Source organism: Hyaena hyaena, unplaced genomic scaffold, assembly GCF_003009895.1.
Source record: "Hyaena hyaena isolate Hyena2069 unplaced genomic scaffold, ASM300989v1 scaffold_76, whole genome shotgun sequence".
Lineage (NCBI taxonomy): Eukaryota > Metazoa > Chordata > Mammalia > Carnivora > Hyaenidae > Hyaena > Hyaena hyaena.
In genome coordinates this window covers 716,765-743,288 of record NW_024080709.1, presented here as the reverse complement: position 1 = coordinate 743,288, position 26,524 = coordinate 716,765, and the positions used below count along the sequence as shown (strand labels likewise).

The window sequence follows — 26,524 nt, the reverse complement described above, 5'->3', positions numbered from 1 at the left end:
GTCTGCTTCTCTCTTTCCCAAAGCCGCCGGGCGATGGCCCCGGGGAAGACACTCTGGCCCCCCCAGGGAGCTGGGAAGCTGGCCTCACCCTCTTCTCGTGGTTGGGGATGATGCAGCGCACGAAGTTGGGCGTGGTGTTACGCAACGTGGTCATCAACTTCCCCAGCTGCTCCTTGTACAGCTGCCCCACCGTGCGGAACATGCCCTTCTTGGTCTTAGAGGCGCTGGGCATGGAGCTCTCTGTCATCTTGGCCATCTGGTCCAGGCCCACGATGCGGTCCACTGTGGGGCACATCAATGTTGGTGTCAGCCTCTGGCCCACCCAGGGGCCCTCAACCCCCCCCACAACAAGCCAGAGACCAGAGGGTGGAGACCCCAAGTCCTCTGCTCCCTCTTTGTGAGCAACCCCCCACTCATTCTTTCCTCTGCCACCAACACCCCTCCTCAAGCAATAGGTGAAGGGAGGTGTGCAGAGGATTGGTTTCTATGTATTGTCTATTTGGGAAATCCTGAAAGCCCCTGAAAGCCCAAATTCTCTCTGGTCTTGTCACAGAGACCCGGGAATAAATCCTGCTCTGGCCACTGCCTTGGCCTGGTGCCATTTTGTGCCTCAGTTTCTCCTTCTACAAAGTGGGGGTAGTAACAGCATCTACTTTACAGGGCGGGGATAAGTGAATAAGGCATGGAGAGCACTTACCCCTCCCTGCCTGCCTTCAGTCCATCATCTACCAACAAATATTTATTGAGAGCCTACTATGTGCCAGGCCTCATGGATATAGCCATGAACAAAATAAAGACCCTGTGCCTTTTGGTAAGTTGTGTTTTCATTTCTATTTAGTTCAAAATATTTTTAAATCTCTCTTAAGAAAACTAAGTAACACACAAGAAATTTCTGCTTTGAGTCATGTGTTACTTAGAAGCATCTCGTCTAATCGCCACGTGTATGGGGATTTTCCAGCTACCTTTCTCTTACTGATTTCTACTTTGGGTCTATGATGGTCCAAGGGCAGACATTGTATGCTTTCTATTCTTTTAGATTCATGAAGGTGTGTTTTATGGCCCCGAATGTGGTCTATCTTGGTGGACATTCCACGTGAGCTTGAGAAGCACGTGTATCCGTCCATTGCTGGATGAAGCCATCTATAGACGACAGTTAAATTCAATTGGTTGATGGTGGTTCAGTTCAACTCCACTGGCATTAAGGTGCCCCATTTCTGTTCCTTGTACTCAGGTAGGCTCCATGTAATAAAGTCCTGTCTGCTGCAAGAGGGCATGCACTGAGTCTTTCCTGTGGGCCTGGCAGGTGCTCAACCCTTCGCATGGATTATCTCTTCGCTGGTTCTCAGAGTCAACCAAAGTGTGGTGCCCAGAGCATCAGCAGTAGAATGTAGATGCTTGTTAGAAATGCAAACCCTCAGGACCCACCTAGACCTGGTGAATCAGAACCTCCCGGGGTACAGCCCAGCAGTGTGAGTTGTGACAAGTCGCCCTGGAGATCCTGATACATGCTCAAGCTCAAGCCCCCGATCTAATTCTACCCTCACAATAATCCTAGGAGAGTTGGGGACTATTGTTATCTTCCTGGTTTCACTCAAGAGGACACTAAAGCTTAATGACGTTGAGAGACTTGGCCAAGATCACACAGTGAGTGCGGGGCAGAGACAAGATTAGTGTCTTTCTGACTCCAGATGGGAGCCCCCCCGCCCGCTGCACTACCCTACTGTTTCCTCCGTTACAGCCTGTGCCTTGATTTAAGACCTTCTCGCTGGGGTCCAGGTGTGGGATCGAGGGGTCAGGGGTCACCACTCAGGAAGTGGCTCACTGCGTCAACAAGTCATTGCAGACACCTGCTCACATTGGCCTCTCCCCACCCACAGAGGCCCACCCACCCTGGGAGGAGGTGTGGGGACCAGGGGCAGCCACAAGGCGGTGGAGGACTTTGTGTCCAGGCCTCCAGCGCCGGTAGGCAGGGCCTCACCATCCTTCCACAGGTCAGCCACAAACTTGTCCGAGGAGGCATTGAGGAGGGAGATCACGTTGTCATTCAGCGGGTCCATGTTCTTGGTCAGCCAGGCACTGGCATTGTAGTCCACCTGCAAGGATCACCCCCACGGGTCAGGTGCTTCTGCCTCAGTTACAAACTAAGGGCAGGGCCCACAGCTTCCTGTTTCCCTCCCAGATCCTCCAACGTCAGAGAGGATGTGGCATTAGCAGCCGCCATGATGGGACTCCACCAACACCAATGAAGAGACTGACGGATCAGTATTTTAAAGGGTTCTGTGCCTTGTGGAGCATCAGCCAATGAGAGCCACTGCTGAGAAGGCCTCATCTCTATCCTTGCCTTCTCTTAGTAAGCTTCTGGCAGCTTCCTTCCTGCAGAGCCTGGTAGGAAGTCTGTGAGCTCCCACAGGTGCTGATGACACTCCTACTCACACCCAAAGATCTTCTCTCACGTGGAGAAGCCTTGGCAACAATTAAATTATGTTTGAGGACCTCATTTCCTATCTTGATAAATGTAATTTTGGTAACTTGGAGATTCTGACATATGGCGATAGAGGAAAAAAAAGGAAATATCAAAAATTTTAAATTCCTAACTTGAACACGGACAGTGGCCAAACCCTTAATTCTATTATTGTGACTATGAAATGGAAAGAGCTTGTAAAACGACTCTGGCGGGTTATCATGGGATGTGGGTTGTTATGGTGACAGCCAAGCCTGATCAAGAGAGGGAACTAAAAAAATACCACTTGGAAAGTAGTGAAAAGAAAAGTGTTACTCTGTGTCCTTAAGGGAATGTATACTCTTGAGTATAAGGTAGGAGTCGGCAAACTTTGTTGGTCAAAGGCCCAAATGGTAAATATTTTCAGCTTTGCTGTCCACAATGTCTTTGTCACATAATGTCAGAAGCAGCCAAAGACTTTTTGTAAATACACGAATGTGGCTGTGTGCCAATAAAACTTTATTTACAAACACAGGCTGTGGGTCAGATCTGGCACATGGGCCGTGGTTTGCCAATCCCTGGTATAGGGCATTGGCTGTTTGCATGTGGGGACAGGGAGGGGGTACTGGAGAGAGAATAAACTACTCAGATCCTGCAAGCCTCACTAAGCTGGGTCTTTTCCACACTATCTAGGACCCCAAGGAGCCATGGGGAAAGTCCTGTATATTTACAGCTATCACCTGATGATCATCATTGTGAGGGAGGAGGAGGAAGAGAGAAGTAGGGGCGGGGGGAGAGGGGGAGAAAGAGGCAGAGGGGAGGGGAAGAGGAAGAGGAAATGGAAGGGGAAGAGAAAGAAGGAGAAAAGAAGAAGGGAGGGGGAGACAATCATCACATATTTCCCTGGACGGCACAGGCTGGCGATGGCAAACTCAAGGCTGTGATACGGGAGCCTTCCGTTGGAAGTGTGTGAAAAGTGTGTTGATTGGCCATCCCAACCCAGCTGGCCCTTCCTGTGGAGTTTAAGTTGGAGCAGGAAGGATTCAGAGTCTACACAAGAAAGAATGACCTGGCCACCTTGGTTGGAATAGGTTATAGAGGTTAGAATAGATACAAGCGTACCTTTGAACATAAAGCCCTTACAGATGCTCAGACAAGTCACACCTAGGACTCGCTTGGATTGAGCTTTGGGCTCTGCCATTCCCAGGCTGCTCCCACTGGGACGCCCTGCCTGGCCCCCCGGGGACAGAGCGAGCTGGTACCTTCCCGGCATAGTGGATGATGGAGAACTCTGTCTTGTCCTTGAGCTGCTTGGGCTTCTGGAACTTGGGGTGGTTGCCCTGCTCCGTGCACAGCTTCTCCACGAAGGACGTGTCTGTGGCTTTGGGGAACCAGCACTCCTCATCCAGCAGGGCCAGAACACCCGGGGGGTTGTTCTGTGAGCAGAAAGGAGGTGGGGTCACGCCGAGGGTGTCCAAGCCTCGGGCTTGCAGGAAAGGGCCGACCCCCGAAACGCGCCAGAGGCAGCGCCCAGCTCTATGACCGTATCTGCCTACATATAGAGATGAATCTATGCCTCCCACGCCTATAAATCTATCCTCAAATTACTCTGTGGTCAGTGGACCTCACTGGGGACCAAAGGGCAGGCCCCAACAGAACGTGTGCAATGCCGCCTCCTAGTGGACAGCACACAAAACAGCACAAAGGTTTCAGGCTCGATTTCGATGCTTTGCATATAAAGTCACTTCAGGGTTCCTTTGAATAAAGAAAGCTCTTCTCTGTGGCCGAGACCTGCCAGGAGCACAGCTAAATGTGCACACGCCATTTGCTTTGCTAGAAATGGTCTTTACCATTTAGACTCGGATCAGAGAACTATTTCTTTTCTTTTCTTTTTTTTTAATGTTAGCTTTGCACCCAACTTGGGGCTTGAACTCATGACCCCAGAGATCAAGAGTCACAGGCTCCACCAACCGAGCTAGCCAGGGACCCTGAGAACTATTTCTTCACTGCTCTGTCCAAAGCAGGCCTCCTTAAATCATTCTCCGCATGGGCCTTATCGGAGACCTTTTAGCGGCTTTGGTTTCTCGGTCTGCTCCTTCAGGAAGGGCAGGGCAGACTGTGTCCACCTCGTTCATGGTTACATCCCCGGCCCCTAGGAGGGGGTCCAGCACAGAGTAGGTGCTCAGTAAACAGTCATTCAACAGTGACTCACTGGGCACCTACTGTGAGTGTGGTTCTAGGAGTTAGGGATGCATAATAACTCCTAGAAGTTAAAATAAAGGACCCCTGCCTTTGGGAATGAATGAGTGAGAGACAGGGGAGAAGGGGAAGGAGGGGGAAAGGGGAGGGGAGGGGCAATGGAGGAGGGGGGAAAGAGGGGAGGGGAGGGAAGGGGAAGGTAGGAAAGGGGAAGGGAAGGAAGGGGAGGGAAGGGAGGGGAAGGGAGGGGAAGGGAGTGGAGGGGAGGGGAGTGCAGGTGAAGGGAGGGAGGAGAGGAAAGGAAAGGGATGGGAGTTGAGAAGGAAGGGGAGTAGAGGTGAAGGGGGAGGGAAGGGAAGGGAGTGGAGGGGAGGGGAATTTAAATGAAGGGAGGGGAGTTGAGGTAAAGTGAGGTAGGAGGGAGGGGAGGAAGGGAAGGGGGAGTTGAGGTGAAGGGAGGGAGGGGAGGGGAGTAGAGGGAAATAAAAACAGAAAATACCTCGGACGGTAAAATGTGGGCTAAGGGAAAGCGTGCTGGAGCTCACAGGGACTTGGTGGGGGGAGGGGGGGCCGCGCACACGCGGGGCAAGGGCGGGGTCCACACGCCACCGCACGAGGCCACACATGCATGCGAGGGTGACGCGGGGCCTCACCGGCCGCTCGATGAGCTCGATGCAGGGCTGCAGGTCGAGCCCGAAGTCAATGAAGTTCCACTCGATGCCCTCGCGCTGGTATTCCTCCTGCTCCAGGATGAACATCGTGTGGTTGAAGAGCTGCTGCAGCTTCTCGTTGGTGTAGTTGATGCACAGCTGCTCGAAGGAGTTCACCTGGACACGTGACACAGGGCGGTGGGGGGGGCATCTTGGTCAGAGGACATGGGGCCCAGGGGAGCTCTGCCCAGCACCTTACACCCTTCCTACAAGAGCCCGGCTGCCATTTCAGAGCCCGGCGAGGGCTTAGCCCCAGCCAGGGCTGCCTAGAGTTCATGGCAAAGGACGGAAGAGAGAGCGAGAGATGGAAGGGATCGAGTCTTGCCTGCTGGACCCCGCTGTAGCTCTGGCCTTCTCACCTCCACAGACCAGTACATCCCTTCAAGGATCTAACCTCTCCTAGTCAGCCTCCCACCCTAGGTGGGCATCTGCCAGCCCTTTTCCAAAATCATGACTTCCCCAAGGGGAATCTTCCTCCGGAAGAGCCAGAACCATGGCTGTCCTGACCCCACAGGCTGTACCTCAAAGATCTCGAATCCAGCGATGTCCAGGATCCCCAAGAACGAAGCCCCCTGCCGGTGGGTCTTGTCCAGGGCTTTGTTCACACGGCTGAGTATCCAGCGGAAGAGGCGTTCGTAGGTGGCCTTGGCCAGAGCCTCTACGGCAAAGTCTGCCTGTGGGGGGAAGCGAGGAAGCATGTTTATGTCCAGTGGGCTGTCCTGCCATACGAGCCTGGCTGGCAGCTCCAATTTTTTATTCCTCTCCTACCCATAATCAGTTCTTTAAAAATAAGCAACAACAGAAAAAGAAATTACGCCATCTCAACAACTAGTAGAAAAGTGGCAGTAAGAACAGAGCGGTCAGACCTAAGGAATGACTGTGTGGAAAATTAAATACTTCCTGTCAGAAGAGCAGGCTCTACCCTGTTCCATCCCAGGGGCCATTTAGAGTAGTCAGTTCTGCCTCGAGAAAGGATACACAGTCATCTCCAAAAATAGATCTTTTAGCTCTGACTTTGGATGTCCGACTAAGAGATCAGGATGAGATGATGAGTGAGGTGCTCTGCTGCTCTTGTTCAGTATTGGATCCTCAAAAGCTGACATGGGACTCTGAGTATTCTAGTACCGGATGGATGAAATATAAAGTGATGGAGAGATGGATAAAAAGATCGATAGATGGATGGTTAGATGGATAGACGGATGCATGGATGAATGAACAGATGGATGGTTGGATGGATGGATGTATAGATGAACAGATGGATGCATGGATGGGTGAATGAATGGATAAATGGATGGGTGAATGGATGAGTGAACGGATAAGGGATGTATGGATGGAGGGATGTATGTATGTATGTATGGATGGATGGATGGATGGATGGACGGATGGGTGAACAGATGGATGCATGGATGGGTGAATGGATGAATGAACAGATGATGGAAGGATGGATGAATAGATGGATAAACGGATGGATGGATGGATGGATGGATGAAAATATGGATGCATGGATGGATAAATGGATGGGTGAATGGATGAATGAATGGATGGAGGGATGGATGGATGGATAAACGGATGGATAAACAGATGGATGGATGGATGCATGCATGCATGGATGTATAGATAAACAGCTGGATGCATGGATGGGTGAATGGATGAATGAACAGATGGATGGATGGATGGAAGGAAGCACGGATAGGTGAATGGATAGATGGAAGATGAACAGATGAATGGAAGAGTCTCCAGAAATAAATGACAAGGTCAGGACTAAATGTCACATGCAAAAAACAAACAGCAAGTGCATCATTACCTGTTCCTTTGTCTGCGCTTTCTGTACCACATCCCGCCCAACCTTGATACGTGGGGTCAGGATAGATCTGGTGAAATCTGTCACATTAATTCCCATGAGGTGGCAAACTTTCTGAGCAGCTGGATGGAGATAAAAAACATATTAAGTGTATCACCAAAGAGAAGGCTTAGGAAAGAAGGCACCTCACCTGGGATATTTGTGATCTGTGTATGCAACGGATATTTTTTGAGAAATGGAGCATGATGTAGTGAACATAGCCTGAAAGAGTCCTGAAAACTGCTGTCATCAGTGACCTCGTCCCCAGTGTTTTGCTAAGAGGCAATGATGGGGTGGGATGGGGGCATGCCCCAAGTGGGGGCTTAGGGTCAGACAGTTCTAGGTTCAAGTCCTTGCCTCCTCTCCACTTCCTAGCCATGTGACTTTGGAAAAGTTATTTAACTTCCTAGAGTCTTGCTTTTTTCAGCTCATAAAGAGACACCCATTTGGTACCCTGTTGGGTTGTCGACGATATTAAATGAGGGAAAGGCGTGTAAAGTGACTGGCATATGGTCATCTATCAAGAAATGTGTCTCACTATGGCAAGATACACGTTGCATCCTTATGTGTGGTGGAAAATACCAGAAACAACTTAAATTCCCATTAATATGGGAGTGAACAAATGTACCATGAATACCAAATAGCAGTTAAAAGGAAGGACACTCTCAGCTGGGGATGATTTTGCCCCCAGGGGACATTTGGCAATGTCTGGAGATATTTTTGATTGTCACACTAGGGGGCGCTACTGTTGAGAAACCCTGATGGGGACAAGGGTGAGCAGAGAGAAAAACAAGTTGCAGAATGATGTGTCCTGGGTGCAGTCCCTTATGTACATTAAAGTCACACTCAGGAAGCGACACTATATATGGTTTAGATATGTGTGTGTGAAAGCATTAAATACAATCGGAAGGGGACAAAGTAACAGTTGTGGTTGCCAGGAGACAAGGAGGAGAATGGGCTGTCAAGGTCAGCTACATTGTTTCATTTTAATGACAAGGTAGTATTACAACATATTCACAAATGCCAATTCTGGACAGTGGATTCTTGTTATATTAATGTATTTCTTTTTTTTTAATATTAATGTATTTCTGCATCTTAAAACTTGTCCTCAAAATAAAACCACAATCATTACTGTTCCCTTAACGTGACGGCTACCGTTGTCCGATGGCTTCCCTATGTGTGATGGATGATATACAGTGTGGTTTTAGGATCTTTTTTTCCCTCTCTCTTTGCGAGGTGTGGTTTTTTTTGTTTTTTTTTTGTTTTGGTTTGTCTTTCCCTGAAGTTGCCTCCTGGGTGAGAGGAGAACTTTAACTTGCAACATTGCATCCATATTTTCATCCATCCATCCATCCATCCATCCGTTTATCCATCTATTCATCCATCCATCCATCATCTGTTCATTCATCCATTCACCCACATTGCAAACTACTGGCAGGTCGATGAAGAGGAAACCCCGGTGGGCTTGCAAAAGCAACACAGTATACAGTCCGTGTGGGGCGTGTTCACACAACAAGTAGACAAGCCAGGAACTTGCTATCCTTTGGGCTCAGCCACCAACAAACAGGGGATAAGCAAGCAACTTTCCCTAGCACAAAACGCTGCAAGTATTTGCAGGTGGGGGACTGAGAAAAAAAATACAGGATGCTGAGTTAAACCTTTATTTCGGAGAAACAACCAGCATTTAAAAATTATAGTTAGGTCCCAAATATCGCATAGAACATACAATATATTATAGAATGATAGATTTTATAATAAAAAATGTTGGTTGTGGATTTGAAACTCGCGTTTAACTGGGCATCTTATATTTAACTCTAATTGCAGAGAAACTTGGGGTCTGTCTTCTCACAAGAACGTACATGCCGTGGGGAAGGGGGCTGTTCCTGTCTAGTTTGCCGATGAGTCCCAGGACCTGGAGTGTGGTGCATGCTCAAAAATATTTGTTTGACCAAATTAACAAAACGGGATTTTAGATCCGATGGTCCCTAAGGATCCTGTGTGATCTAAAACTACTAGCTTCCCTCCCCCACACTCTGATTCAGGAACTTCCAGCTGTAGGATCTTCAGCAGTAAAAAGTCCCAAAAAGACAGAAGTCAGGGAAAACAACTTAGTTTAGCTCTTGTCAATAATCCCCTCATCCAAAAAAACAATCAAAGGCTTCACCTGACCCTCTTGCCCGTCACAGCCATTGTCAGTTACTGAGAAAAGGCAGCAAGCACCTGTGTTATCCGGCATGGAGGCTTGGTCCGTATTTCTTTCCTTCTTGAAGACAATATTTCCAAGCTGCAGCACGGACGACACCACCCTCAGTATGGCTAGGGGTGAGGAGAGAAGAGCAGATAAGGCACAGACCTCAATACCAATGAGCTCTGGAGGTTTAGAGTCTAAAAGTTATTGAGGAGCCAACCTACATCTTTCTCGCAAGAAGACACAGTTCTAAGCTCCTAAGTCTAGGAAAAAGGCAAACTAATCTAATACCCTGCTAACAGGATAGAGAATGTGGCTGGGGGTAGCGGAATATGTTCAGATGCTTGCTGAAAACCTTGTGCTGAAAGGAATACTGTGAAGCAGGGGCTGGCACACTACAGCCGATGGACCAACTCTGGCCCACTGTCTGCTGTTGTCAATAAAGTTTTATTGGAACACAGCCATAATCATTCATTTACATACTGTCAATAGCTGTCTGATGCGCCAAGGGCAGAGTTGAGCAGTTGCAACAGAGACCAAATAGCCCATAAATGCTCAAGTATTTACTTATGTGACCCTTTACAGAAAATGTGTCAACCCTCACTATACAGCAAGGAGAATGAATGAGTTACCACCACAAACAACAAAACTGTTGTATCTCACAAACACAAATGCTGAACAAAAGACACCAAATGCAAACAAGAATGTAACTATGTGAGTCCACTCACACAAAGTTCAAGAACAGGAAAAGCCATGTTGTTAGAAGTCAGGGTAATGGTTATCCTTAACTAGTGGAAGCTACTAGAAAGGCTATGGGGAAGCTTCAGGGTGCTGTTGGTGTTCTCTTAGTTAAAATGGTTACTAGGAGCATAGGTGTGTTCAGTCCATAAAATTTAATCAAACTGTGCACTCATAATATACACGATTTTTAAAAAATATTTTTATTTATTTCTAGGAGAGAGAGACAGAGTGACCAGGGGAGGGTCAGAGAGAGAGAGGGAGACACAGACTCTGAAACAGGCTCCAGGCTCTGAGCTGGCAGTCAGCACAGAGCTCGACGCAGGGCTCGAACCCACGAACCGCGAGATCATGACCTAAGCGAAAGTCGGACGCTTAACCGACTAAGCCACTCAGGCGCCCCGATATACACGATTTTCTAAGTGTAAATTACATGTCAATAAAAGATCTTTAAAAGCAACAAAACAGGGGCGTCTGGGTGGCTTTGTCGGTTAGGTGTCCTACTTCGGCTCAGGTCATGATCTCGCAGTTCGTGGGTTCGAGCCCCGCGTCGGGCTCTGTGCTGACAGCTCAGAGCCTGGAGCCTGTTTCAGAGTCTGTGTCTCCCTCTCTCTCTGCCCCTCCCCCATTCATGCTCTGTTTCTCTCTGTCTCAATAATAAATAAATAAATAAAATAAAAGCAACAAAACAAACAGCAGTCCCCGTGCTTCTTACTCTAGTCTGGCTACGTGTACACAATGCTCATGCTAGGATTGAGAAGGGGGAAAATTTTCCTACTTGTTACCCAGGTGTCGCCAGACAAAACAACGTGTTCCCAGACCCTTGGAGCCCTTCTGACTCCACACTCAGCCCATGTTACTGTTAAAATGGTGCCTATGTCTGAAATCCCCTCAAGACCACGAGTTACTGGAGAACGGGGGGCTGTCCTATCACTTCTGTGTTCTCAAAGCCTCCTTACGGGTCCAGATACACATGGTGAGAGAAGGAAGATGGATGGAGGATGCAGTATGGAAGGATGCATGAATGGATGGGAGGAAGGGAGGGAGATGGATGAAGCCATGGATAAATAAACCAGTGAATGGATCAATAGATGCATGGATTTGATCAATGGATTGACAAATAATGGGCTAATCGACAGGCTGATGGATGGATGGAGGGTTGAAAGAGAGATGACTAATTAATGCAAACATTAAAAAAAACAACACTGAAGGGGCTCTGTAAACTGTTAACTGCTATACTAATAGTTTTTTTTAATGTTTATGTATTTGAGAGAAGGGGGGGAGGGGCAGCGAGAGCGGGGGAGAGAGAATCCCATGCAAACTCCACACTGTCAGCAGAGAGCCCCACGCAGGGCTCGATATCCCAGAATAGAAGACCATGACCTGAGCCAAAATCAAGAGTAGGAAGCTTAATCAACTGAGCCACCCAGGCGTCCTGCTATACTAATAGTTTTAAACTCCAAGTTTAAACTAAGGATTGCTGAAATGCCTCCAGAGCCCAGAGAAGCCATCTAACTCAGGGTTCTCAGCTTTGGCACTAGTGAAATTGGAGCCCGGCAAGTCACTGTGCGTCTCCGTGGGATGCTCAGGAGCGCGCCTGGCCTCCAACCACTAGGTGTCAGCAGCGTTCCCTCTCCTGAGTTTTGAGAACAAAATATGTCCCCCAGGAGGCCAACCTCCCCTGGTTGGGAACCACTGGTCTAAATGCATAAAGCAAACTGATGGGGACTGTGGGGACACATGGGGGCCATAACCCCCCCTGAAGGGGTACAGCTGTACTCCAATCATGACCATGGGGGAGGGGCAAGCCCAGGGCTGCTCCCAGGCTGATGTATCCAAAGCGGATGGAAACCCAGATTCTTTTTTTTTTTTTTTTTCTTCTAGGAGAGAGAGAGACAGCGTGAGCAGGGGAGGGTCAGAGAGAGAGAGGGAGACACAGACTCTGAAACAGGCTCCAGGCTCTGAGCTGGCAGTCAGCACAGAGCCCGACGCAGGGCTNGAGGGAGACACAGACTCTGAAACAGGCTCCAGGCTCTGAGCTGGCAGTCAGCACAGAGCCCGACGCAGGGCTCGAACCCACGAACCGCGAGATCATGACCTAAGCGAAAGTCGGACGCTTAACCGACTAAGCCACCCAGGCGCCCCTGGAAACCCAGATTCTTAATATAAGTGAAATCTACTCATGTTTAAATGTTGGGCGCCAACTTAAAGCAACTTTGAAGGCTGTGTAGGTCGATCTCTCCTGTGGGCTCAGGCCCCATCACACTGCTCTTTCTGGTACTGGTCATGAGAGCACAGAAATGGAAGAATGGCCATCATGCTCAGGCCACAAGAGACCAACGAACCGGCAGAGTACCAGTGGGCAGCTAAGTGGCAAACCAGAAGGGGGATACGCCAACGGTGAGGGGGGTGAGGGCTGGCGGTCTGGGGCAGTGGGTGAAAGCACAGACTCTGGAGTTAGAAGACCCCAGCCTCACCGTGCTGAGCCTCGGTTTCCCTGTCTGCAAAGTGGAGCACCTGCTTCATGAAGTTTATGTCTGACAGTTGAGCCAGCAACTCAACTAAACAGCCACCTACACTGGGTTGTATGGTGGCCCCCAAAAGAGGTGTCCAGCCAGAAGCTGGGAATGTGAACTTATACAGAGAAAAGATCTCTGCAGAGATAACTAAGTTAAGGATCTCAGATGAGATCATTTTGGATTAATGTTGTGGGTTCCAAACCCAATGACAGGTGCTCTGGTAGAGAAGAGGAGAGGACACGCCCAGCGGAAGGCAATGTGACACTGGAGGCAGAGACTAGAGTGCCGTGTCTACAAGCCCAGGACCGGGACTGGCAGATGGTGGAAGCGGGAGACAGGCAGGGCGTGGATTTCCTCTGACAGCCTCCAGAAGGAGCGAGCTGTGCAGACACCTTGACTTTGGACTTCTGGCCTCCAGAGCTGTGAGAAAATCAGTTTCTGTTGTTTGAAGCCACCAAGTCTGTGGTTATGGGCTCCAGGAGCCACAGGAAACTAATACACCACCCTTATTACTGAAGAATAAGAAAGAGGGTTTTTTAACATGTGACCTAAGTACTGTCGGGGGTACGCAGAACGGATCATTTTAGGTGACGAGCAAAACTTTCTAAAAATTTGAATCATTAGGCGTTTATCCTAAATTATTAGAGATACTATAACCAGGCCACACAATTAGTGATTTTATAGAAATTGCTGTTTAGGACAAAGTTCAAGCAGTATAGGGCTACAGAGATCTACACTGGGCATAAAAACAGTCAGCCAACGATAATATGGCTGGAACCTGAAAGTGGTGCGATTTACAAACAATGACGCCTGGGAAATGGATCTAGACAGTCCCTGGGAAGGTCTGAGTGTCTTGGTGCTGGAGCTAACTGCCTTCATATCCTGGCCCTAATCTTACTAGCTGTGTGACCTCAGGTCAGGTATCAGCAGCCTCTCTGGGCCCCCGTTTCACCATCTGAAGGCCCATAAAACACCCACCTCCAAGGATTGTCATGTGGAGTAAATGCATAGCACCTACACGTGGTCAGTGCCCAAGAAACATCAGTTGCTGGAACGTCATTATGATTCTAGTGCTATGCTGCTGCAGGCTCTCCGTGTGGCCTGGGCAAGTGCTTCCCCACCTCAGAGCTCCAGGGGCCAGAGGGGGTGGTTACTGGGGCCCCACGAAGCTCCAGGGCTTGCACCTCATGCCCCCAGCCCAGCCCCATTCTCCTCCAGCCTCTTTGCGGAACGTCGGGAGTACCTCTGGGGTTTTAACTGGGGCTGCTGTACATACTGGTCTAGGTCTGTGTCCCATGGGCACTGGTCACTTGCACACACTTATCTTAACGCTCCCTTTATCTGCATTCCATTCACGCTGTGATTCACTTAACATTTCTGTAACCATTCACGTACTCCCCTTTCCTGCAGTTTACTAGGAAACAATGTCACAAATGAAAAATCAGCTTCCCTTGGGGTGTCCAGGTGGCTCAGTCGGTTAAGCGTCCGACTTCGGCTCAGGTCATGATCTTGAGGTTCATGGGTTCCAGCCCCGCGTCGGGCTCTGTGCTGACAGCTAGAAGCCTGGAGACTGCTTCGGATTCTGCGTCTCCCTCAATCTCTGCCCCTCCCCCACTCCTACTCTTTCTTGAAAATAAATAAAAACATTAAAAAAAAAAATAAACGTCCCTTGCCATAAATAGATGGCAACTATAAAAATAAATACAGGGAAAAGGAATAATATTATCAAATTCTAGCAAGATGCCAGGCCTGGGGTCTGCTTTCTGGAGTCAAAGGGAGATTATCAAGTACCAGAGAGGGGCTGAGGACCTACTGGGTGCCAAGCTGCTACTCTCTTCCTTGAAAGTGATCAGGAGAGCTGAGAGGGAGCAGAGAAAGGAAAACATCCCAGAGCGATTCCACGTCACTAGTAACGACATGAGTCCACGTTTCAGAATACACCGGCTCCTTCTAGCCCCGATCCCATACCTTGGTTCTGACAGGGATTTCTGGATTTCTGGAAAGATTTAGAGGACAAAAGCCACATCCCCACAGACAGAAACAGAGCACAGAGAACCACACAGTGGGGCTTGGGAGTCCTGGAGATCCTGGAGAGAGTCTCAGCTCTTCCAGCTGTGTGGCCTGGGGCTAGTTCCTTCACTTTTCTGTGCCTTAGTTTCCCCAAGTGCAAACTGGGGGTAACAGTGGCCACATCGTTGGGCTCTTTTGATATTAAATAATACCTATAGAGCACTTCGCACACCGCTGTCACCTGATGTCTTCACTTTAATTAGACGCATTTCCATATGAGTCGATACTGTTCTAAAACAATTTAGAAGACTCCATTGATTCCTTTCTTAAGGCCAAATAATAACTGCGTAAATCCTCACTGAGCAATGTTTTAGTTTGTTCTGTTTTCTTTTTTATTATTATTTAAAACTGGGCACCTTTGGACCCTTTTTGGAAAAGAGGCTTTGGCAAATGCCTGGCATACAGCAAGTTTTTAATCATTAGCTGTTCATGTGTATAGTTTTGGTGTTTTTTTTTTTTTTTTCAAAGCAAAGATTAGAAGTAAAAACGACTCGTGTCACAAATAAAATGAATCATTCTGGGAGAGCCCATGCCATTCAGGAAGGGATGCTGTTAATATTGGCTTCTGATGTGGGGCACTGGCCAAAATCCATAACCACCACCCATATGTCAACTGACCCACGGAACCTTCTTTTTCTGGGCCCCCAGTTATCTCCGGGGAAGCCACCCCTCCCTCTGTGCTGCTTTGCCGCAACCTTAGCACTATTCTGGGGCTCCAAAGGGGTGTGGGCGTGGGAAGGAAGAAAAATTTTCCACAACCGTGTCCTGGTGTTCCCAAAAGAGATTAACCTTGACCACTGGGGCGCGTCTAACCCAGACGGAAAAGAATGTCTTGAAGGCCAGTGTGGAAGCCAAGATTATCTCTTTGAGCTTTCTTGGTCTCAGAACCAAATGTATTTCTTGGTCACTGGTTGGTGATATTGATCAATACTGGTCTATCACCAGAACTACCAGAAAGAGCCCAGGTAAACCCGCTGCCTTGGACATGCCCAGCCCCACCCACCATCCTCTGCCCACTTGTTCTTGACGAGGCCAACAATCTCTCTGTTTCCAGCTCCAAAATTGAATACAGACCAGAACATAAGCCTTTCAGAGCTTTCCATAACCCTGATCATTGTGAATAACTCAGGAATATGCACAGAAGAAATATCAACCTACTCCATTCAGGGACTCAGGGATTCTAATCTGTTCTCTCCTGCTGGACATAAACCCAAAGGATGTGAGGGCTGGCGCTACAGCAGCCATTCTGCTCCCAAGAAACTGCAGCCTACCTAAAGACAACATTGCTGAGATACCAGGTTCCAGAGACACTCTATGAACCCAAAGAACTCTTTGTACCTGAAACTCATATCCCTGAACTTTCCAGCTCTGCGGGCAGATCATTTTCCTTTTTGCTTAAGCCAATTTGGGTCATTGGTAACTGAAAGAGCCCTAACATATGAAGCCACTTTTCTAAAACACCACTAAGCCACCTAAGGTAATATTCACTTTCCTCCTCCTCCTCCACCTCCTTCTCCTCCTCTACCTCCTTCTTCTTTTTTTTTTTTTTGAGGGCGTGTGTGGGGGGATTCAGCAAGCAGAAATCTGTTCTGACCAGAGAAGGGTCTCTAACTAATTTTGGTGGTCCAGAGCACGTGAATCTGGGCCTCCTCATGGGCACCCAGCCTCAAGGTGTGAAGACTTACAAAGCTGCTCATCATCACTGAAACCCATGATCGCCATGGCCTCCACGGTCTCCTGGAACATCTCGTCATCCTGGGCAGCTGGGATGGGCACAAAGCCATTGGAGAGGAATGTGTAGTTGTTGAAGCCCTCCAAAAGCAAGTCATCTGGAAGGAGAGGAAGACGGGGTGGTGGTCAGGAAGATGGACTTTGACCATGACCTGTCCCACGACTCGGACAGTTTAAAGCCTTCCTTCTGGTTCCATCACACAGACGGCCTCACCAGCCATCCGTGGCCTCATACAGTGGTATAGGTTGTGCACTGCCCCAGGGTGCCTGGCAGCTAAAACCCACCCTTGGCTCCACTTGCTAAGCCAATATCCCCTGACCCAGGCTTGCAGCTAGCTGGAGGAAGGCACACCTTTATCTCAACTGCCCAAAAGTACCCTGCCTGAAAAGTTAGATCAATCCTTATTCATCTACTTATGAAACTTTAACAAATCAGCAATGCCCATGAATTTTAAAAGTCAATTACTACCAAAAGGTTTATAATAAAAGCACCATTCCCTGTCTGCCCTTTTTCTAATCCCTACCTTACCCTATAGTACTGCTTTTATCTCTTTGAGCTATTTCTTCCGGCACGTACCACGATCGCTCTATATAATAGGCTTAATTTAATTACACATAACATACACTTGTATATACTATAGAGCATGTCCTCTGTTATATAGGCTTATATAAGCTATAATGTATGTTTACATATCAGGTATAATAGGCTACTTGTGGATATTTCCAAGATGAGATATTATCTACCGACCCCCTACGATGGTGGATGAAGATGTAGCTCTTATACCACCTCCCCTCACCTCCAACTATTTCTAGTCAAGTCCGTACATAAGTCGTTATCAGAGCTTGTCCAATCTAGTCTGCTGGGTTTTTTTTGGTAAATAAAGTTTTATTGGAACACCAGGCACTCTCACTTCCTTGTCAATTTTCTATGGCTGCTTTTATGCTACAGTGGCCGTAGCTGCAACAGAAACCACATGGCCCCCCAAACCTAAAATAGTTACTATGTGATCCTTTAGCAAAAACATTTGTTGACTCCTTCTTTCTACCACAAAACACTGTTCTCTGTGAAGCGTGTTCTGTGGTTACATTTTGTTGCCACTCCTATTCAGCCCTCTCTTCCCCTTTCTCTCCCCAAATGTACAATCGCTTCTCTTTTTCTTGTACTATTTGCTTTTAGGATACCCTCTGACATATCAGGTGTCCTCTTCCAGATCAATCTTTAACGAGGCTGGATTTGGTTAAATATTTTTGGAGAAAAGTCAAGAGATACTTTTCTTTTTAAACAAAGGTCTTTTATGGGTCAGGTCACTTGGAAGGTGCCTGATGTTAAGTTGACCCAAGACACCAGTTAACTCTGGCCCTTGGATTAGCCAAGATGCCTGATTAAAGTCACAAGGATCTGGGTCTTCGCCAAGAGTTCATTACGCAGACTGTGGGTAAATAGACAGATATCTGATCCTCTGTAAAAGCCTAACCTTTTTCCAGGTCTACCACGAAGAATAAAAATGGCCCTAGGAATTTCAGTAGTTACCCTTAAAGACTAGAGACAGAGCACAAAACCGGATCATTGTCCCCGCAGCCACCTCATAACGTCCCACACTATAACTGAAAATTTACCTAATTTCCAGGCACATCTGTTTGGCATCTCCCCACTTTTTTCCAAAACTGTTGCACCTCAGATCCTGTTACCCGTATCAGGATTAAACAATGAATGAGGCTTCCCCCACCTAGTGGCCGAACCTTGAAATACACCTCATCGCAGCAAAGGTACCAGCATCCACATCTTTCTCGGTGATTTTCTTAAGCAAAATAACTACCCCTGGGCCACACAACTGATGGGGAGCAAGATCTGTATTGTCCTCATAAGATTTTAGGCTTAAAATTATTACTAGAATTTAAGCTGTACTCTGTACTTATATTCACTGGTATATTCCTTTTTTTCCAGCTATGTGATTTGCATATTAAGAGTCAGTAAATTACTTAAAGAAAGGGAGTTAGCAAATTACTGTATGTTCAGGCATACATGCAATTTCCTACTGGAATCTGATATACAGTATATTGTGTTTATGTGGAAAATATCTCCCTTACCAGTGACAGTTAACTACAGTGACCGTTTTGGGGTATATACAAATACAGAATCATTACATTGTATGCCTGAAAGTAACATGTTATATGTTAGTTACACCTCCCTAAAAATGCTTTCTCTTCCTACAACAGAGGTGAGCAACCTATAGCATACTGCCTACTTTGTAAATAAAGTTTTATTGTAACACAGCTATGCCCATTAGTTTACATATTGCCTGTGGGAATGGTGGGAATGGCGGGAACCCCCCCCCCCCCCCCAGTGATACATCTTCACAGGTCACTTACTTTTCATCTTGTCCTTGGCTCCAGCAATCAGGTAGTAAAAGATGTGGAAGGTCCTCTCATCTCTGGCTTGGCGAATCGCCCGTGACTTCTCTAGCAGATCTGGTTTGGGAGGAGTTAAGAATTCCGGCGATACCACAGGTGGTCTTTTTTCGGGGACCTAACCTTCCTTCCCACCTGCAGGAAGGAGACCTTTTCAGCCTCACAAACGATCCTAGGAAGTACATGCAAATATTGTTTGCATTTTCAAGAGAGGGAAATGGCGGCTGGGAGAAGGGAGTCATTTTCCGAGCGCACACAGCTAGGAGGTGGCACATGTCTGTGGTGGCCCAAACCACCCTGGCCAGGGGGCTGGGGGAAAGGGAGTGTGAACACACCCCTAATTAATGTCAGAAGAGCCCGTTCCGCTGTGGTGGGGCAGAGAGACCATGGGGTGGGAGGGACACACGGGTGGCTGGGATGCTGCACCGGGTGGGTTTCTTCATCCCGAAGTGTGATGGTGCAGGATGACAGAAAACCGCCAGCAACTCCCTCTGGCCTCCTAAGCCCCCTTCCACCTGCACATCCTTAGAGGGCTCATTAAAGTCCTGGTTGCAGGCCCACCCCGGGAATTCTGGGTCAGCAGGTCTGGGGCAGCGCCAGGTGGGGGTGGGTCTGCATGTCCAAGAGGCTCCCAGGTGATGCAGGGGCGCGCACTTTCCCGGCCACTGATCTAAAGGGCAGAAGCGGAGACCAGAGGGATGGGGCCCCCCCGCCAGGACCTGCCGCGAACCTAGGAAAGGAATGGCTGAGCAGCATCTGTAGGGGCCGGAAGACAGAATCTTCTTCCCCAAGAGAGGGGACATCTAAGCCCAGAAGGGCATCGGGTCTCTGAGGGGCGGGGCTGGTTGGTGGCCCCGGGGCCTGCTTGCTACCAAACAGACGGGAAGCCGGGCCTGTAGGGCTGAAGAATCAGAACTGCGCTGGCCCCTGGGGCCCAGCTCCTGGTCGCCGGCACCCCCGTGGGAGCGCAGGGCAGCCCAGATCCTCGGAGGAGGCGGCAGTCCCACCTCCCAGAGTCTGGCCAGAGTTCAAGGAGACCCAACGAGCCGAGGGCCCGGGCCGGTGCACCCCGCACAGCAACCCTTGCTTAAGGCTAATGGTTCTAAAAACACCATAAGTTCTACAAGCTCTTCTCCCAACCTGTAGGCCAGAACAGTCTCAGAATCTTCTAGATTTGTGGACAGACCACCGTGGACATCGTACGATCATCCTAGAACAATCTCAAAGGCCACGAGGCAGCCCCTGCTACTCCTGCAGCAAGAGATGTCAGTGTTCTCCTAAGGGGAATAAAGGGACTAGAGACGGCCTCCTGCGTGCTTGGCGGGTTTTACCGCCAGCCGGGGTTTGGTTTCCAGAAGTTTCTGGATTTTAGAATCTGTGGGCCTGTATTGGCAGAGGCCTTGCGAGGCAGAACTGCTCTCTGTGACCTGACGCAGCGGAGCAGGGAGAGGACACCGTCTAACCCGGGGCCTGGGGCACAGAGCAGAGATGCTTGGCCCTCCGTTCTGGGGCGGTTGGGGTTTGGCCAATTTCAGTACAGCCACACGAGCCTGGTTCTTATGTGTGACTCTAAGGGACTCCCACTGGCTGTGGCTGTGTCCCTCCACGAACAGACATCGACGCCAGGTGGGTACTGATTTTCTACCGGAGAAGTCTGAGAGGATTAAAATGGAAAATGACACAAGACAGCAGTGACGTGACAGCCACAGACGCTGGCTTCTGGCTGAGCCCCTGGCGAAGGGCCACGTGGGTCATTTTGCTTAAATGACAATTTAAGTGCAGCTCCATAGGGAGGTGCTGTTATCATCCCCATTTCACTGGGGGAAAAAGGCTCACAGGGCCGCCTGGGTGGCTCAGCCTATTAAGCGTCCGACTTCAGCTCAGGTCATGATCTCACAGTTGGTGAGTTCGAGCCCCGTGTCAGGCTCTGTGCAGACAGCTCGGAGCCTGGAGCCTGCTGAGTTCTGTGTCTCCTTCTCTCTGCCCCTTCCCCACTCATGCTCTGTCTCTCTCTCTCAAAAGTAAATAAACATTAAAAACATTTTTTAACGAGGCTCAGAGAGGTCAAGCGACTTACCCCAAGCCCCACAGCAAATGTGGCAGAGCTGAGAACGGACAGAGACGTGACCCGCTCCAAAGTCCCCCCTCATCCAGGGCACCAAAATGCAACTAGAACATTCCCCAGGGTCCCAGGAGCGCCAAGCAAATGCTCCACAAGAAGCTGTAAGAATACAACGTCCTAGAGCCTGACAGGCACCCGCCATGCTTCTCAGATGATCCATCATTGAACCACAGATTTGGTCCCCGAGTCCAGAAATTTCCCAGAGGCTCCACTCTACCATCCAGATTCTCTCTGCGTCCTTTGCAGCACCTGCTGTTCCTCAGGGCAGAGTCTTCTTCCACCAGTTCCCTATCTCTGGGCCGGAGAGCAGCTCCCAAAGCTGGCCCATGGCTCAGTACGGATGAAGCGAGGAGCACGCGAAAGCCAATACTCAGCCAGCCTTATTCTGTCCCTGGTGTGGTTCTAAGAGCTTTACGTGAGTTAATTCACTCTCACAATCCCCCTGTGAGGCAGGTACTATTATCATCTCACCGACAAGGCACAGAGAGGTCGAGTAACTGGCCCAAGGTAACTCAGCTAAGGAGAGGTCGGCCCAGAAGCGCACGCAGGCTGTTTGGGCTTCACAACCGGGGTCCACACTTGTGGGACCACCACACCACAATGCCAGCTGTCGAGAGACAACAAGCCCAGGGCAGATCTGTTCTGGAAGGAACCCAAGAGCCCGGGGAGAGAGGGGCCGCTCCTCCACCTTTCTTGGGTCTCTCAGGCTCTAGGGCAGGAGGCGGGCTGCGGGGCGGGTCCCGTGTGGCCCGGGCTCAGCAAAGGATACACGTCTCGATGTTGGCTCCCACGATGTAACCAGTGACGTCGAAGTTGATGCGGATGAATTTGCCCTGCCAACAGGAAAACACAGTTCACGGGGGCTCCCCAGCCTCAGCCCCTCACTCCCATACTGCAGGCACGTGGAGGGGTGTCAGGGGGCATGAGCGGGTGGGGGGACGGACGGGGTTTCTTGCAAACACTCAGAACCTCACAGGTCAGCACGCGGGGATGATTCCAGGCCTCGCATTATAAAACACATTCGCAAATCAATTTCATCTGGCTCTTGCAATGGCCCTCAGCCAACCATGGTTATCCCCACTTATGTATTCACTAAAAAAATTTATTTTGATTTTTGAGAGAGTGTGTGCACAAGTGGGGGAGGGGCAGAGAGAGAGAGGGACAGAGGATCTGAAGCAGGCTGCACACTGACAGCAGAGAGCCTGATGCGGGGCTCAAACTCGCAAACTGTGAGATTATGACCTGGGCTGAAGTCGGACACTTAACCAGTTGAGCCACCCAGGCACCCCTGGTTATCCCCATTTTCAAGGTGGGAAAATTGAGGCTGAGCGAGGTAGTATGACCTGTCCAATGGGATAGTGCTCCCAAGAGGTAGAGCCATAAGGAAGGAGAAGGTAAGTTCCGGCGCACCCAGTGGCTGGAGGGCTCCGTCCCTGCCTCCTCCCCAGAAGCGTCCCCAGGCTCCACCACAATCCACCAAGGTCAGGTTCACCCAGCTGGGAATTAATCCGCCTCTTTGGAACAGGTAGGTCATGTCTTCATGTCACTGACCATCCACCCACTTCTGGGGTTCTCCTGCCCCCTTAGACTCAACTGAGAAAGGGAGACCCTTGGAGCCTGGGCACGCGCCTGTGGGAAGGTGGCTCTCAGCTCCCCGACTAGACCACAAACTCCATGAAGGCTGGAACAGCTTCCGCACTGTTGGCTACAATGCTGTGAGCCCAGCGCAGCATCTTAGTATACAGTGGGTGCTTAATAAAAACTAACTGAGCCACAGGGGGAAAAAGCAGAAGAGAACGGTGCATGTCAGAGTGTACAAGTGATTGTATACAGTGGGCGCTTAATAAATATTTGCTGAAGGATGGATGTGCCTAGCACACAGCAGGTGCTCGGTTCATGTTTTGCCGAATAAATGAACGAGGATTGGATCAAGTGTCTAGCACCTCCTAGGTGCTCAGTAAATGTTTACTGACTAAATGTCGCATGCCTGACAGGTGCCTGGTATACGCAGGAGCTGCTCAGTGACACTCTGTTGAGTGACTAGTGAACGAATAAACGAATGAATGAGGGGCCATGTGGCAAGAGCCCCTATGCGCTGGAAGGTCGAGACAGGACCGAAGATGTGGAGGAAAATGCTGTTGTGACGTGCCCCTCCCTCCCGCCTCGGGCCCCCTCCCCCGCACACAGAGGACACCAGAGGAGCTCTGCTACTTACAAACCGGGAAGAGTTGTCGTTCTTGACCGTTTTCGCGTTGCCAAAAGCCTCCAGAATCGGGTTCGCTTGCAGAAGCTGCTTCTCCAGCTCACCCTACAAGTTACCCACGTCTAGTTAATGCAGCAAGTAACCCAGGCACTGACGGCTCGGCCCCACGTGGATGCTGTCCCCCAACTCTACCCTTCATCTCCAGGTTCTCTCCTGTCCTACATCCTGCCCCGTTTGAGACTCCAATGCTCACGTCCAGATTTGCTCAAGGATTTCAGAAGAGAAGCGACTGGCTGGGCTGATAGCTAGGACATCACTGGATCCCCAGGAAGGCCACTTTTTGAGCAGGGCTTGCTCATCTGTACAATGTCATTTCACCCAGAACCACTGCACGATGTGGGAGATGTCATTTACATCGTAATGAATTGTGCTCCTTGGAGTTGTGCAGTGCACAACCTCCCCTGCTGTCCACGGCAGTCCTGCTGCTGCTCATGTTTAACTGGCAGCTATCTTCAAGCTAAACCGCTACAATCCCTCTCCTGACGGTTTTAGTGTGATTTTTTTTCTAACTTGCAATTTTTCTTTCCTTAGGACAAGTTTTCTGAAGTCTTTTATGAAAGACAAATGAGGAATATGAAACCTACGGGGAATACTTTTAACTGACTTGCGGAAAAAAAGCTTCAAAGCAGGTTGCCTGAGCTCCATTCATCAGGTTAAAGCAGCTGAGGCTGTACACGGCCCACCGGCCCTTTCTGAGGGGGCTCCTGTGCACAAACGCGGTCATGTGATTAATCGTGGCGGGGAAGGGCCAACGAGGTAAGTCATGCCGGGAAAGCGACGAGCCGCCTTTGCCTAGCCTCAACACACGGCAGTTGCAGACTGGCCCAGCGGCCTCCCATCCAAGCTCCTCCTCCCCCCCAGCTCCCCCCCCCCCGGAAATGCTGGTTTTGGAGAGTCCCCTCCCTGTTCCCTCTGCTGTGTTCCCAGCCCCTGTTCTCAGGCTGGCAGGACTGGGCTAAAGAGAAGCCTGGGATGGTTCTAGAGCGGAAAGGAGCACCCAGCTCTCTCCCTGCGCCTCTGTACACGGGGAGGGCATCGCAGGTGGCTGTCCCTAAAGGGGACAGAACGGGAAACTGCTCCTTATTTGTGTTTGTTTCTTCACATGCCCTCCTCCTCTGCAGCTCCCAGAGATGAAGCCACACCAGCGGACCTCCAGCTCTTTCCCGGGAGAGCACAGGGCTTTCCCTGGCTGGTGGGAAGAAGACTAAAGGGATTACTTCCGTCACCCTGAACTTGGGGTCCCAACAGCCACCGAGAAAGAGTCCCTCTCTAGAATGGGAAATCCAGCTGGTGGGACCAAAAGATCCTAGTCAGCGGAGCTTTAAACACGGAGGTCTGATCCGAACCATTCACTGGGTGGCTGATGTGACCATGGCTCAGAGAAGTTAAGTGACTTGGCCAAGGTCACACAGGAGCAGATCCCAAATAAGAATCCTGACTGTCCTTTCCATTCTTCCAAGCCATTGCCTCCCAGGACCTAAGACTTCTGAGGGTGTCTTCCAGAACGGGGCCCATACGCCAGCCCCCCAAGCTCTGTGTTAGAGAGGAGTTTATATCTGCAGGGGTCTGAGCAGGACCCTGCTGTGTGTCGCATAGCTGGGGCCTTACCGCGCCACCAAAGCTGGTGCACTGCAAACCCCAAGTCGCCCGGTTCAGGGGCCTGGGGTCAAGCAACCGGCATGCAAAGACAGACGCGCACTGCACACACATGCACAAGGGCACACCAGTGCGCGGGGGCAGGGCTCGGGGCAGGGAGGAGGGAGGAAGGCATGCCACAGCAGGGCCATTAACTGACTGTCAGTCAAGCCAGGGAAGCCTCAGGGACAGACAGTCCTAAAAACGCTCAACCACATGGGACAGACGTTTCTGGGGCAGTGGGGTCGGGGGGTGCCGGTGGCGGATGCGTTGACGGGAAGGGGACGGAGACTTCGTCCTGAACCGGGGACGTCTATTCCAGGCTGGGGGACGCCCTGGGGCCCTGCGGCTGGTAAACGTGCGTCTACACCGCGCGCTGGCATCCGACCACCGCAGGACAGCACTCTGGTGGACTTGTCCGTCTGGGCTGTGAACCTCGGGGCCCCGCCCTCCCGCCATCAGCTACGGGACTCGTGGGTGCGACAGGACCATGCAGATCTAATACACTCTGTGCCTCCCACACACGCCAGGAAAACACTCGTAGTTACTCACGTAGGCAAGAGATGGGCCTTGCTGTGGTTGAACAATACAGTATAAAGAAACGTCAGTGTTATTTCAGTGACACGCGCATCGGGGTCTGGAGAATGAAGATTTCAGTCCCCCCGCCCCCACCAGACAGCCTGGATTCCTCCAGGGAAACGCAGCGGCTTTTCTTCATGTTGCTTCTTCCTTTTTAACATTTCTTAGAGGCTCAGACATTTCAAAAGACTCTGTAACTGGGGGGGCGGGGGGGGGGCGAGGTGGGCTTTTTAAAATGTTTTCAATGAGATGCGTCTGAGACGCGTTCGCACATGCAGAGAACAAAGTGTCTGGCACATCATAGGTGCCTGATGACGATCACTTGTTATTATTACTTCCTGTGTTTGATTACTATTATAGGGAGAGAAAAGACGGCGGCAAGTAATGCTTAATTGCCGTGTGAACTTGGCCGTGGGGTGATGGGTTCCTACACGCTGTGCCACAGACAGTTGGGAAATGCTGGACCCTGAGTCCCGTGCAGAGTTCCCTGAGCCCCCCGCAGGGTTCCTCGAGTCTCTTCCAGGGTTCCCCGAGTCTCCCACAGGGTTCCCCGAGCCACAGCTGCCACCCCCCCAGCTTTCCAAGTGCCTCCAGATCAGCTCTCTCTGTGTCTGCTCCTGTCACCGGTGACAGCTGGAAAGCAAGCCCCGGGATGGCAGGAACCAGTGACACCCCAGAGCTGTCCTGAAGCTTCTACTCTGCCCTCGCCCCAGCCTAAACCTTCAGACAGAGGCCCCACTGCGTGTCCCTCCTCTGAGACAGATGAGGCAGGGCTCAGATGGAGGAAGAGAGGGATGGAGCATTCCAGAAAGCTGCTCCTCTCCTCCTTCCAAGCCCTCATACTGCGTCAGTGCGGGTTTATCTGCGCGACGACTGGACTGTGACCTCTCCTCCCCGTGCGTCTAGAAGCCCGGTGGATTAGAATGAAAGCACCGCTCAGACTCATCACCGGACCCCATCCCACAATGCGCGGCTCCCCTGTGGACCGAGGCCCAGAGCTACGTGGCGCTGAGATTCCCCTCCCCTGGGGTCCCGGTCCAAGGGGCATGTGGAGGTGTGACAGGCGGGTCTCAGCCCGATG

At 50.2% G+C, this 26,524-nt stretch overlaps 1 protein-coding gene across 1 annotated transcript in view; it reads right to left on the bottom strand.

The window, feature by feature from the left end:
* Positions 1–26,524, bottom strand: part of MYH11 (myosin heavy chain 11) — a 109,539-nt gene that overhangs the window by 30,819 nt on the left and 52,196 nt on the right. The window contains exons 5-16 of the mRNA XM_039233549.1: positions 25,417–25,437; positions 23,182–23,274; positions 21,736–21,799; positions 18,806–18,904; positions 16,390–16,533; positions 9,410–9,505; positions 7,154–7,272; positions 5,871–6,023; positions 5,293–5,466; positions 3,703–3,876; positions 1,979–2,093; positions 89–282 (exon numbers count right to left, since the gene is read on the bottom strand). Coding sequence (XP_039089480.1) covers positions 89–282; positions 1,979–2,093; positions 3,703–3,876; positions 5,293–5,466; positions 5,871–6,023; positions 7,154–7,272; positions 9,410–9,505; positions 16,390–16,533; positions 18,806–18,904; positions 21,736–21,799; positions 23,182–23,274; positions 25,417–25,437 — 1,446 coding nt within the window. The remainder of the gene's footprint in view (positions 1–88; positions 283–1,978; positions 2,094–3,702; positions 3,877–5,292; positions 5,467–5,870; positions 6,024–7,153; positions 7,273–9,409; positions 9,506–16,389; positions 16,534–18,805; positions 18,905–21,735; positions 21,800–23,181; positions 23,275–25,416; positions 25,438–26,524) is intronic.